This window comes from Mangifera indica, chromosome 1, assembly GCF_011075055.1.
Source record: "Mangifera indica cultivar Alphonso chromosome 1, CATAS_Mindica_2.1, whole genome shotgun sequence".
NCBI classification, from domain to species: domain Eukaryota; kingdom Viridiplantae; phylum Streptophyta; class Magnoliopsida; order Sapindales; family Anacardiaceae; genus Mangifera; species Mangifera indica.
Window position 1 is genome coordinate 28732755 of NC_058137.1, and position 13328 is coordinate 28746082.

The 13328-nt window shown below is 32.7% G+C and overlaps 2 protein-coding genes across 3 annotated transcripts; both read left to right on the forward strand.

Moving 5' to 3' along the window:
* The first annotated feature begins 1513 nt into the window (after positions 1-1513).
* LOC123220437 (protein DEK) lies at positions 1514-7228 on the forward strand. 2 transcript variants are annotated; one of them, XM_044642657.1, is made up of 12 exons: positions 1514-1638; positions 2279-3093; positions 3170-3203; positions 3850-3929; positions 4161-4220; positions 4413-4523; positions 4848-4925; positions 5023-5103; positions 5498-5966; positions 6063-6175; positions 6354-6384; positions 6767-7228. In XM_044642657.1, exons 2-12 carry the CDS (start codon positions 2380-2382, stop codon positions 6925-6927), a joined length of 1932 nt encoding a protein of 643 aa, XP_044498592.1. In that variant the 5' UTR covers positions 1514-1638; positions 2279-2379; the 3' UTR covers positions 6928-7228. The 2 variants fall into 2 exon arrangements, with proteins under 2 accessions (XP_044498592.1, XP_044498600.1); XM_044642665.1 differs by lacking the exon at positions 1514-1638 and adding an exon at positions 1878-1896.
* Positions 7229-11592: 4364 nt separating this feature from the next.
* On the forward strand, positions 11593-12908 carry LOC123213015 (nuclear transcription factor Y subunit B-3-like). Its single transcript, XM_044632329.1, has one exon. The coding sequence runs from the start codon at positions 12089-12091 to the stop codon at positions 12656-12658; it is 570 nt and encodes a 189-aa protein (XP_044488264.1). The 5' UTR covers positions 11593-12088; the 3' UTR covers positions 12659-12908.
* The last annotated feature ends 420 nt before the right edge of the window (positions 12909-13328 follow it).

Consider the following 13328-nt stretch of genomic DNA (forward strand, 5'->3'; position numbering starts at 1 on the left):
TGGAAAATAGTCCTTTGGCCACAAACACAACCTAAGGGCATGCCCAATAGATTGACCTGATGCAATCCATAGGTAAACAAAAAATTGTAAAATTATTTGAAATTATAATTTTAAATATTTAACATTTTTGTTGCTTTATTCACGTAAATAAAGCCCGTGTGCTCCAAGTCTAGCATTGAGGTGGTTTGTCTTTTTATAGAACTTAAACACAACACGATCCAATCCATAGTCAACTCTTCTTCTGGGCTATTATTGCCCTCGTGACTGGTTTCAAAATCGCATGAAAATGGCGCCATAAAATGGCTTTTGATGCTCTCCCTAATATTTTTCTATAGAGGAATTCACTATACATAACATAATGGGACGTTTGATTTGGATAATATTTGATTACTAAAATAAAAAGATTATCTTGAAGATAGATTACTAGGTATAAATGATTATTATGTTTGATAAAATTTGATAAGTATAAATAATTATTGTATTTGGTTAAAGATAATAAAAGATTACTAGTAAATTATTTTACTTAAATGTCCTTGAATATAATTATTTTTAAATATTTTTTATATTATTTGTCATATTAATTAAAAATAAATTTATTTTTATCTCAAAAAAGTAATAAATAATAATATAATTATAATAAACTCAAGATTACCCCAATAATCTTTAAATACCTAAGGTGAAGATGGTAATCAGATTACCACCTATATTACCTGTCACGTCAGCATTGGTAATAGAATATTACTGTAATCTTCTATTACTGACAAACCAAACAAGGGAATAAAAGATAGATTACCAAGGTAATCTTAAAATCCCTCAACCAAACGCACCCTAACTGACATTTTTAGATCTAGATCGGTTTGAGTTTTGATTGACCAATCAAACTGTTAATTATGAGAGTCGGATTATGTATTATATTAAATATTAAAAATCTATTTTTTAATAGGATATAATTTTTTAAAAATTATTATTGTCACATTATTATTTTGAAAAAAGTATCACAAAAAATTTTTAAATTTCTAAAATTGTTCAAATATATCCCTATTATATTATTATTTTTAAATATTATTTTGTATCAATAATATATGTTATATTATTTAAAATATATATTATTTTTCTTTTATAATATATCATATATTATAATAAATATTGTATATGCTAAGGTATATTAAATATGTGCTTGACATATTAAATAAACAAAGATAAAAAATAAAATTCGATTCATATTTGCAATTAAATAGAATTTTAAATAATAATTGTCATTTTCCAATTAAATTCTAAAATTCATTACCACCAATCACATTCTTCCCGTGGACCCCGCCATTCCCCTAGATGCCTAAAGAAGACTGAAACGAATATAGATCCACAGCCGTCAGATTACCTAGATGCCCTCCAAATAGAATCTCAACCGTCCATCAGTTTCCTCATCTCGAACTCCTCCCTCCATCCGACGTGGTAATTAACTACATTTCAAATCCGGATTTCACGTCCGAATTATATAAATAAATAAATTCACAAAATGTTCCAATCTGATTTTTAAAATAATAATTAAAAAAAAATGTCAAACACTGGAAGAGAAGTGGGGAGGAGCTCAGCGTCCTGTTCGCTCGCGGGATTTGAATTTTAATTTTTTAAATCTCTGTAAGTGTTTTTAATTTTAGCGTTTTCAGGTTTTATTGGCTTTTAATTTGTGTTATTATTTTTTAGTTTTTTAGTATATTATGTGTATTTTTTTTAAGATTTTAGCTTTGTGGTGTTTGTGTTAATTCCAGGTTAAGAATAGGGTTTCGGTGTGTTGGTTTTGTCGCTGTTTGTAGTTATGGTGAAATTGGTGTTGAGGGAGTGTTTGGTTGCTGAGAAAGTGTGGGAAGAGAAAATTCTGCTGTTTGAATTTGCAAAGTAAGGGGTTTTATGGCCTGGGGTGTGAATAGGTTGAATTTTTGTTCGAAATTCAGCTTGATACTCTTGTTCTTTAGTTTTGGTATAGTTGAATTCGGAAAAAAATGGGGAGAAACAAACCCTAAAATTTCGGTATAAGCGGTTTCTCGAAGTTTGGATAACTTTCTCAGTAACCAAACAGACTTTTTTTTGCATGTGTTTTCAATTTTGTTGGCTTTGCCTATTTGGGAGCATGTTGAAGCTTTTGTAGATCTTGTTTGGATGTTTTAAGTTGTTTTTATCAGCATTTTATGCAGTGTATTAGATTTTTTAAATAATTCATAGTCAGATACTCCATTGTCTTGATATGAATTTGATGGAGAATTGACTACTTTTTGTGCAGCTCTTTGTGCCATTGGGTTGAGGAAGCAACTTATCAAGCTTGATTGAGTAGGCATACAAGGGAATTCTATTGTTTTAGCATTTACTCTGATCTGATTGAATATGGGTGAGGAAGAAACAAAGAGTGAAGTTCCTGAGGTGGCAGCAAATGGGACAACTAACCCGGTGGAGAAACCAGTAGAATTTGTGGGTGAGAAAAAAGAGATTAAGGAAGACAGAGGAGTCAAACAAGTGGAAAAAGATACAAAAGATGATGGAGTGAAAGAAATGGAAGAAGATGCTGAAGGTGATGGAGTTAAAGAATTGGAAGAAGATAAGAAAATGGATGGAGTGAATGACACTGAAGAAAATAAGAAAGCTGATGCGGGGAAAGAAATGGAGGAAGATAAGAAAGATGCTGCGAAAACTGATGAGAAAGTTGAAACTGAAAAAATGGAGGAAGACCCAGAAGTCAAGGAAGAGGCCGAACAAAAATTGGACAAAGGAAGTGAGGAACCAAAAACTGAAGCTATCAAAGAAGAAAATGAGGAGAATGATGAAAAGAATGGTGAGCAAGAGGAGGTAAATGAGAAGGCTGTTGAGGCAAAGGAGAAAGACCATAAGAAAGAAGAAAGTAAAATGTTGAAAGAGTCAACAAAGCTTGGGAAAGAGAAGAGTGAGTCGAAAGTTAAAGGAAAGAAGTCAAAGTTAGTAGATGTTAAGGAGCCTGAGCAAAGGACTCCTGTTACTGATCGCCCCGTGCGGGAGCGGAAATCTGTTGAAAGGCTTGTGGCCTCCATTGAGAAAGATGTTGTAAAGGAATTCCAAATTGCAAAGGTTTTTCATTATTATTTTAAATTTTATCTGTTTGATTCCATAAATATTTAACTGGAATGTAACATTGTAATGGCAGGGACGTGGTACCCCATTGAAAGATATTCCTAATGGTATGGCTTCTATCTCTTGTTTTGGATTTGTACTGGCTATGTTTGTGTAAATTTCATGTTAAATTTGTGGAAAAATTCTAAATGAAATATTGGTTTAAGTGTATGAACAAACCACTAGATGATGCTGTGGAACTTTAAATAGGTTTTTCTTCTTTCAAAGTGAATGTTTGAAATGTCGATTTACTTCAATACTCAAAAAGCTTCAGTGGTGTAGACTGGGCACAATGTGGAAGTCATAATGATTCAGATGTCTTTTAGATTGACCCATGTAGTGGATGAAAATAGCTCAATGGATGTCTATACTGAACATATTTTGCCAGTTTCCTCTCATATGGGCGAGAGATACACTTATCATTTGTATGAAGCCCTGTAAGGGTCCTGCGAATGATATTAAGTTTTTTTCAATATTTGATATCAAATGATCAATCGTGGGATAGTTGTTTGTTTACAATTCTATTGAGGTGGTAGTTTTTCCATTTTTCTTAGCATGTTTTCCATTTCTTCATTCATAAATCTTGTTTACCAGGTTATCAAAGTGCTTGTAAAACCATTGGAACTTCTCTCTTTTGCATCTTATCCATGTAGATATGTATGTCAATGCAGAACAGTGGATTAACTATTTGACTTAATATGTTTTCTGCTTTAGTGGCGTTTAAATTATCTCGAAGGAAAACTGATGACACCTTCAGACTGCTTCATACAATTCTCTTTGGAAGAAGGGGAAAGGTAATTTGAGAGTACTTCTTTAACTTGCTTCGATGTCGATTTCTTATTAGAATCTTGTCTATTGTAGTCAGTGACCAGGATGTAGGAGACAGATGCAAGTGTTTACGCACTGCATAAATACCAGGAAAAAAAAAGAATGGTTTTGGGGCTCTGTGTTTATTGTTTATTGCAGACGATTTTATTGACTTAGATAGACTTTTTTTATGGGATTCTCATTCCTTGCATTTGCAGGCATTTCAGGTGAAAAGCAACATATCTCGATTTTCTGGCTTTGTGTGGCATGAAAATGAGGTAAACTGCAATTTTTAAGGAGACTCTGTTGTTTCTAATATTTTTTTTCTATTTCAAAAATAGCACATCTTAGGGCTTTAAGTTTAGAAAATTATTTTGTAGAATTTAACTGGTTGGTTCGGCATGTGACATGGTGGCATGAAATTTTGGATATCATTCACTTGGATTGTTCTAATTCATTTGTTCTTGCAGGAAAAGCAAAAGATTAAAGTGAAAGAAAAATTCGACAAGTGTAACAAAGAGAAGTTGCTGGAATTATGTGATGTGCTAGACATTCCAATTTCCAAGAACACTAGGAGGAAGGTTTGTGAGTTTTCTAATGCTGCATGCTAGTTCTAGACAAAATCTGTAGCCCTATTACTAAATCCACAGTGGCTTCTTTTTCACTGGTTTTATTGAGGAAAAGAAACTATTGGTTTTTGCAAATTAGTTTAACTGCTCTCTCTGTTTTCAGCACTTGTACACAAACATGTGAACAGAATTCCCAGCTGCTGTGTGGTCTCATCCATGGTCCCATTTTACTAAATTTTCTTTTAGGAAGAGGGTTTATCGTTTTGGTTTGCTTGAATGTGCAAAGTTATAATATCAGGTGATGCTGCCTTAATGAGCTTAAAATTGTAAGTGCAGGAAGATATTGTCACAAGTCTGATAGACTTTTTGTTGGCTCCCCATGCCACAACTACAGAGCTGCTTGCTGAGAAAGAGGTCTGTTGCTTCAAAATACTGAAATTTGAGCTTAACATATATTTATGGTTTCTGGTCTGGCATGTTTTTTACTTGGATTTTTCTGCTGGTAATTTAGTCAAGAGCAAGCAAGAAGCGCAAGCGGGCAGGCAAACAAAATTCAACATCTGGGAGCACACCTTTGAAACGTTCAGCAAAGGTACTATTATACAATTAAAATCAGAAAGGTGGTTTTGATTTTTACATCATAGTATAATGGGTAAAATTGCACACTTTAAAGCCTTTTTTTATACTGTATTTAGCCAAATAGTGCATCCCTGGGTACTAGCTGGCTTTGGTTGTATTAAATGTCTGGGAAGGGGTTGAAGTAAAGTTAAAAAAAAGGTAGATCACTCCTACTATCCTGATATTTTTGTGCTAATGGTAACAGAATTATTTCATCTTTAGATAATCTGCAGCTTATAGCTGGAACTAATGAAATAAGCTGAGAAACAAATAAATTAGGAAGATCAGAGAGTTTATACCATGCAAGAATTGTATTTTTTTTTTTTTTTGTTCTATTAGTCATTTCTCGTTTCTTTGGCTTATGGCAGAGTCGAAGAAAGACTGAAGATGCTTCAAAGAAGAAGGGTACTGATTCTGAGGAGTCTGATGAAGAGGAGGAGGAGGAAAAAGAAGAAGAATCTGAAGAAGAGGAAAAAGAAGAAGAAAATGGTGTTCCCGAGCCTTCTGATGATGAGATGCCTGAGCCTTCTGAAAGTGAGGACAAAAGTGAGTCCGAGGAAGAATCTGAAGAAGATGTGAGGAAACGCAAACGAAGTTCAAAGACCACTACTAAAAAGAAGCAATCTGCTGGAAAGGCTAGTACCAAGAAAATCGCAGTTACTGGCAAGTCCAGTCCACCACTGAAAAGAACACCAAAGAATGCACCATCTAAGCGATCTAAGGCTGATGAAGACAGTGATATTAGCCCGAAGGTATTCTCAAGAAAGAGGAAAAATGAGAAGGTAACAACGGAAAAGGCTTCAACTCCAACAAAAAGTACACCAAAGGAAAAACCTGGTAAAATAACATATTTCTTCGTAACTTCAATTGTTTTTTAATTATTATTTGTCTTTCTTCTAATATATGCTGGAAAACTATGCTTTGTTTTTCAAGGAAGAAAAGCTTCAAAAGGTAAGGAAAAAGCCAAGGAGGAGGAATTGAGGCCAAGTGATGAGGATTTGAGGGATGCAATATGTGAAATTCTGAAGGAAGTGGACTTCAATACAGTAAGATTTAATATCACTTCGGTTCACTTTTAGTTTATTATAGATATATTAAATTCTAAGTTATTTCTGAAAACTGAAGGAAAATAAAGATGTAGCCAAAATTCCTGCTTCTTGACATGCGGTAGTTTACGATCTTGAGTTGTCTTAGCTAAGTTGATTTTTTTCTTTTTCTTTTCAGGCTACCTTCACTGACATTCTGAAACAACTTGGTATGCACTATCACTTCTTTTGTTTGCATTGGTTTTATGACCCTTTTGGAGTTTCCTTTCATCAGATGGCAATGGTCTGGAACTTGTAAATTTGTGGCTTACAACTATAGTGCTTCTTTGCAACAAGCTTTACTTGTTCAAGTGACCCCAAAAGCATTATATATAATGCATCAGTTGTTTTAGTCTCTCCTTTAATACATAAATCTATAATTGGCCCACTTCGATAATCTGAGGCCATTTAGAAAATGTTTTAAATCCGATAAGATTTGTTAGTGTTGTGATGTTTACAAGAAAACCCAAAATGATGAAAACCTTGAAACATACAGAATCAGAATGCCGATTAACAAGTTTTTAAGTAATGGCAATTTTGATCATTTTTCAGCTCAACGATTTGACATGGATCTCACTCCTAGGAAGTCATCTATAAAGCTGATGATCCAAGAAGAGCTCACCAAACTAGCTGATGAGGCAGGTGATGAAGATGGGGAAGGTGATACCGAGAAAGGTGAAACCCAGTCCACCGGCCAAGAGGTTGAAGCCTGATCAGTGATGACATGACTGCATGGAAATATTGTAGCTATGTATGCCTTTTGGTCCCTCTTTTGAATTTAGTTGTACCTGAATGTAATGTTTAGTCTGTTCTAAGCTGGCTGTAATTTATAATTAGTATTAATTTGCTGGGGATAAAGCTAGAGATTAGTGGAAACTAGAGGAGATGGCACTACTCAAAAGCCCTTGTGTGCTGCGGAATTGCTGCATGTTGTGTACACAATAACATAATCTGTAGGAATTATAACTGACCTTTTGTGGAGTATAAAACTTAGACATTCAATCTTGTTTTTTATGATTTTCTATCTAACCTGGGCCACTTAGAAACTTGGCATAAGCTGAAGCATGGGACCTATTGATGGCTAGCCTGGGACTCATCTTGTCTGATCCTACCATTGAGCACAGTGCCATTGTTGTTTCATGGGAATGTTCGGGTTGGATTCGATTTGAATTAATTCAAATAAGCCGATTTTGAGTTAAGAGTTAGTTTGGTAGTTAGGTTTGAGATGAGTTCATTTGTTCAATAATGGATGATACCAATTATTCAATTGGTGACATTGTTTATCTTATTGGTAATTTTTTATGATATTTTGCACCAGTTTGAGTTGTTATGGATTTGACCAAAGCAGAGACAGCCCTCAAGCTCAACTCTTTATGGTGGAATCCACCCCTAGTTTGGGTGTATTGAATGTCTTTTGCGCTTCGAGCAGCCTGCATTTAATCTCGAATATTAAAATCATTAAGACATCCATAGCCAATAATAATTATTGTCTTTTTTATTCAAGTGAGCTGTTCTCGGGGTTTCTTCAACATGTTGAATCTATGTGTGTTTGTGGAGCACTCATGGAAGCCGTTCTTGGAAGAAATTGGGTCTAGATAGATGGTGGGTGTATGACTTTTTGGCTTAGATTTTTTTTTAAAAAAAAAAAATCTAATGGCCACTAGAGTGAAAAGACTAATGTTATATCATTGGACCACCAAGGGCAGTTTATTTGAAAAATCTAAAAAAATCTCATTCAAATGATAAGAGATAAATTTGAGAAGAACCGATATTATATGTTTAAATTGGATTTAAATTGAATTCATTTACATTATTAACTAAGGTGAACTTTGATGCAATGAGAATGCCTGCCTCATAAGTTCAAGGTTAAGAAAATAAAATTTCAATTTCAATTTAATCTGTTCCCATATAGATAATGGAATCGATATACAAAAAAAGATGGAGGCTAATGTAGTAAATTGTGAAGTGAAAATGTTTGCTACTGTGACAGTTGACCCACTGCTGGGATAAGAGGAAGAAAATTCCTGACAAGACTCCAACCTCTAACACAATACGCTCTTCGTCTCAAATGTCAAATCCACGTCACATTGAAAATGATCCATCACCTTCAAATTTATAATAATATAAAATTGATTCACTTCGTGTACACCTTGATTCAGAAAAGAGCCAGTCTTTCACTCCAATTTAATTTAAATTAATTTAAGTTGACTGGGTGTACATTCAGATATTTTTTAAAACTATTTGGATCTATTAATTAAATTTGAGTTTTTTTTTTTCGTTAAATAAATTGAACTTGAATGGTTTTAAATATTTGAGATTGAACCCATTGAGAAAATATTTTAAAAAATTATTTTTAAACTAAATTTAAATATTAATTTATTAATTTTGAATTAAATTTGTTATTCAAATCAATTTCAACCCACATGGAATTTAGCCCAAGTGGAAATTCTCTTGCCTAATTCAAAAAAGCAAACTCACAACACAGGAAGGCCACTCAAATAGGATGAAAATAAATGTTAAAAAACAGTCCACCACACCAAATTGAAAGGATTCCTTTTACCCAATTTAATGCAAAAATTCATTGTCTTTTTCAAGCTTATGCATAGGGCTGCATCATTTAGAGAAAAAGATTGAATTTATTATGCAGTGGTTTAACCTTTTTCAGATGTGTTGCTTGCTTGATTGACTATTAATTTGACATGAATTGGTCCACAAAGTTTCTTCCAACTTTATAGATATTTAGATTTGAACCAAGGGACGGTTTGCTTGCTTTAGTTGAATGACAGTTGAACCCTTCGGTTTTACAAAACTAACATTTCCACCCCCAACCAGTCCAATGTTACATATCCGGTAAAACTAACATTAGTCAAATCAATGCTCAACAATAACAACAACTTTTGCATCAGATGTTAGCATCGACAAACCACCTTTTATCGTAGTTCGAAGCAATAAACCCATTTTATAACTTTACGTTATAAAACAAGACACATATTTACTTCTATTAATAAAGTTATTTTATTATTTTTAATTCGGTTTTTGAATTATTAAATCATATTCTTTAATTCGTTTTTTCACTTAACACTACCAAAAATTATGTCAAAGTTAAAAATATTTAACAAACAAGACCATTAAAGGTGTCAATTTCAATTTCTAATTCCTGAGAAGGTAGAAGTTATCACCTCCGAATGTTAGTAGTTCAATAAACCTTAGGGATGACAAGACAATTGAGTTATTAGTCAATGGCGGTCAAAGCTAAACCACTATTGACGAAAGGTAACATTAAGGGTGCAAGTTTTAGTTTCTGAAACTTGAGAGAATTTATCATATTTCCACAAAACCTTAGGGATTGACAGAAAATACCTGTGTGAACAAAAAGTTATATTGGGGGAAAGATAACCAAGGCTGCTTAAAATGTCAATATCTCAAGAAGAGTAAAGACAAATTGCTCCACTACTTTGAAGTGGAGCACTCAGCACTCAGTTGACGTTTTGCACTTGTTTAATTAAAAAAGAAATATTTAAATAAAATGATGTGTTGTGGTATAATTAAAAGTTTTTAAATTAAGAATCAAATAAATAATTAAGTTTAAATTTTTTAATATTTATCTATCATTTATACATATAATTTATTTATTAATAGTAATGGATTCAAATTAGACTTAGTTTAATATTAATTTGAGTTTGATTTAAATTCAAAATATATAATTCGAACTCGTTTAAATTAGTATATATTATAATAAGAAGATCGTCAATAGATTAAATAATATTATCAATTAAATGAACAATATCATTAATGAGATGAATAATATAATTAAAAAATAAATAAATTAAACTCGAATTAAACTATTGAGATAAATATTTACTTCAAATTCAATTTGTTCGAACTAAATGGTAGATTGAAATCAAGTTGTTTGGTGAGGATTGAATCCAACCGCCCACTCAAGTAGGATTAAGTGGATTGCAGATGGGGTTTATCTTTTAATAATGTTTAGTCTGGGGTTCTAGATTTCTAATTGAATTGTTGAGTTGTAATCAATTTTCAAATTGGGTGATTATAAAGCTAAACCTATATAAATGATTAATACTAGAGGTTGATTGACATGTTATTGTCACCACTTGAGGTTTTGCCTCAAGTGCCAATTGGGGTGCATAAATTCAAAGAATCTTAGGTGGATTAGGATCATAATTTGATGGTTAAAAAAATAAAATTAGTTTAAAGATTTTTTTGATTTGTTTATGTAAAAAAATCTCTGCAAAGGGTACTATAAAAAACACATGTTTTAAAATTTAGATAATATTAATAATTCTAATTAGAGTAGATGATAAATATAAGTTATGTTAGAGTTAAGACTTAGTTTAATTATCAGACTCGATTGACGTAAGGTTGAACCAAGTACATAATGTTAGATTGTGATTTAATCGTTGAATTAAATAGATCCAACAAAAATGTTCATATTAACATAATTTAAAATCTGTTTAAAAATTTTAATCATGTCATGTTAACATTTTCGGTTTACTTAATCAATTAGATCAACTCTTTAATAAGATCAAAGTTCGATTCGAATTTTAAATATAGGGAAAAAAATAAAAACATAGTTGATTATTTAATTTTTATCATTAGGATTAGATTTAAACCAAACTAACTTTGTTTGGCTTGATTCAAGATAAATTTGAATTAAAATTTTTGTTCAATAGCTCAATTCGTATTCAACTTGAATTTATCTCTGATAATATTGTTTATCTCATTTATTAAACTATTCATCATTGCGATGATACTATTTATTTTGTCAACAATCTTCGATGAAAGTTTTAACTAATTTGAACAAACTTGAACTTAAACTTGAATTGACCTTATAAGATTCAAATTGAATTCAAATCAACCCATATTTATGCTCAATTCGATTAAACTCAAATTCTACTATCTACCGTGTATATATATGAATAAGATTAATTTTTTGAAAATAATATAAAAAAATTTATTCCATAAAATCATATATAATTGATAAATTTGAAATGTATCTACCATTTTTAAAAATAATTATATTTAATAAAATTATGTGTATTTATTTTAAATATATATATATTTGATATATATTATTTTTTGAGTAAATAATTTTAAATTAATAATAAAATAATATATAATTAGACGAAGTTAAAAAAGTGAAAATCATGGTCACACATACCGCATGTTATAAAATCAAAGGTCCAGATTGTCCACCACAAGACCGGTCGGATGGCTTAAAATCCACCAGTACGAACACATACTTATCGACAAACAACAGTCTAAATTTTGCCACGTGGCAAATCTTTAGTCGTTATTATCCCCCTAATCCAACGGTCCCAGCTCATTCTCTCCCACCCAAACTCCTACTCCCTAAGCTCCCAAAATTTTCACGTTTAAAACGGCTTCAACATCTGAATTTCTACAATTTTCAGTAGCCCTTCAACGCAATTCTTCAGTTTCTTCCTCCATCACTTAAAAAATTTTCTGTTTAATTGATCAAGTTTCAGTCTTGTCATCTTTTGCCTTCTGTGTTTCATTGGTTCAAGCTCTGTAGATTCATTAATGGCTTCTTAATTTTTTTTTAAATCTGTTTTTAATTCAATCCATGGCTTCTCAAAGAACAGAACTCACTATAATTCTCAGTAACTAATTTTTTTTTCTTAATTTACTTTCTGAAATTCGTTGCTTTTTGCATGTTTCATGCAGTAAGAACCCTTGATTTCGTATCCAAAAACAGTTTCTGAAAACACTCTGTTCCAAAAACTGTCTCTGAAAACAACTCACCATTTCAAAGGGTCATCGAAAGGGAGCGAAATTTGAGTACTCTTTATCGAAAGGAAGAGCCTCAGAAGCTCAGAAACTCATCTTTCAATGGCGGACTCAGATAACGAGTCAGGCGGGGAAAGAGACAGGTCTCAGAACGCTGGTGCGAACTCAACCTCGGAGTTGTCTCCGAGGGAACAAGACCGGTTCTTACCGATAGCAAACGTGAGCAGGATCATGAAAAAGGCTCTGCCGGCGAACGCGAAGATATCTAAAGACGCTAAAGAGACCGTACAAGAATGTGTGTCGGAGTTCATAAGCTTCGTGACGGGCGAGGCGTCGGACAAGTGCCAGAGAGAGAAGAGGAAGACGATTAATGGCGATGATCTTTTGTGGGCAATGACCACTTTGGGCTTTGAAGATTACGTGGAGCCACTCAAGGTTTATTTGCAGAGGTTTAGAGAGATAGAGGGGGAGAAGGTGGCGCGTGACAAGGACGTGCCTCCGGGTACGGGTGGTGGGATGGGTGACTATGGCATGGCGATGATGATGGGGCATGGAAGTCATCAGCTTCATCAAGGACACATGTACGGCTCAAGTGGGTTTCATCATATGGCTCTGGGTGGTGGGATTGGCAAGGGGGGGCCTAATCTAAGTAGACCCAGATATAATAAGTAGTAATAGTAGTAACACAATTACATTACAACATCAAATATCAAGGACACGTGTATGGTTTTCATTGGTTTGATCATTTCAGTGATGAACGGCTGAGATTATATGTCAAAAATAGGTGTGCTTGGCTATTAGTGAGGTTTTGGCATTTTTGTGGATTTTGTAATTTGTAATTTGTAATCTGCTTGATGGTAATTGAGTGTGTGCCCAAACTAAGTTGGATTTGAAATTTGAAATTTGATTGAATTTAACATAATTAATTCAAAAATTATGTATTAAAAATCTAATTTGATTTGAAAATAATATAATAAATGCAGTTTAAACAGCATAATGCACCAATATTTTGTTTCTAATGCCAGCAGGAAAGAGAAGACAGCAAGAGAAGACAGCTTGGAAGAATATCTTCCACCCAATCTTTTACCTAGTACTACAACAACAACAAATAAGAGATGGTGAATCTTGAAATGGTCACCCAATCAAATCCAACAAATGCATTAAAGCTTCTTGGGGAAAAACATGTTATGATTGAATCATAATTATACGAAGAGTATCAATTATGAAAGGATTAAAAGTTTTAGGGAACATATTTTTGTTAGTTCAAAGTTTTGACATGTTACCCTTTTGAGATATTATATAGTATGTTGTATTTTCATTTTTTTGTGGTAATAACATGTTT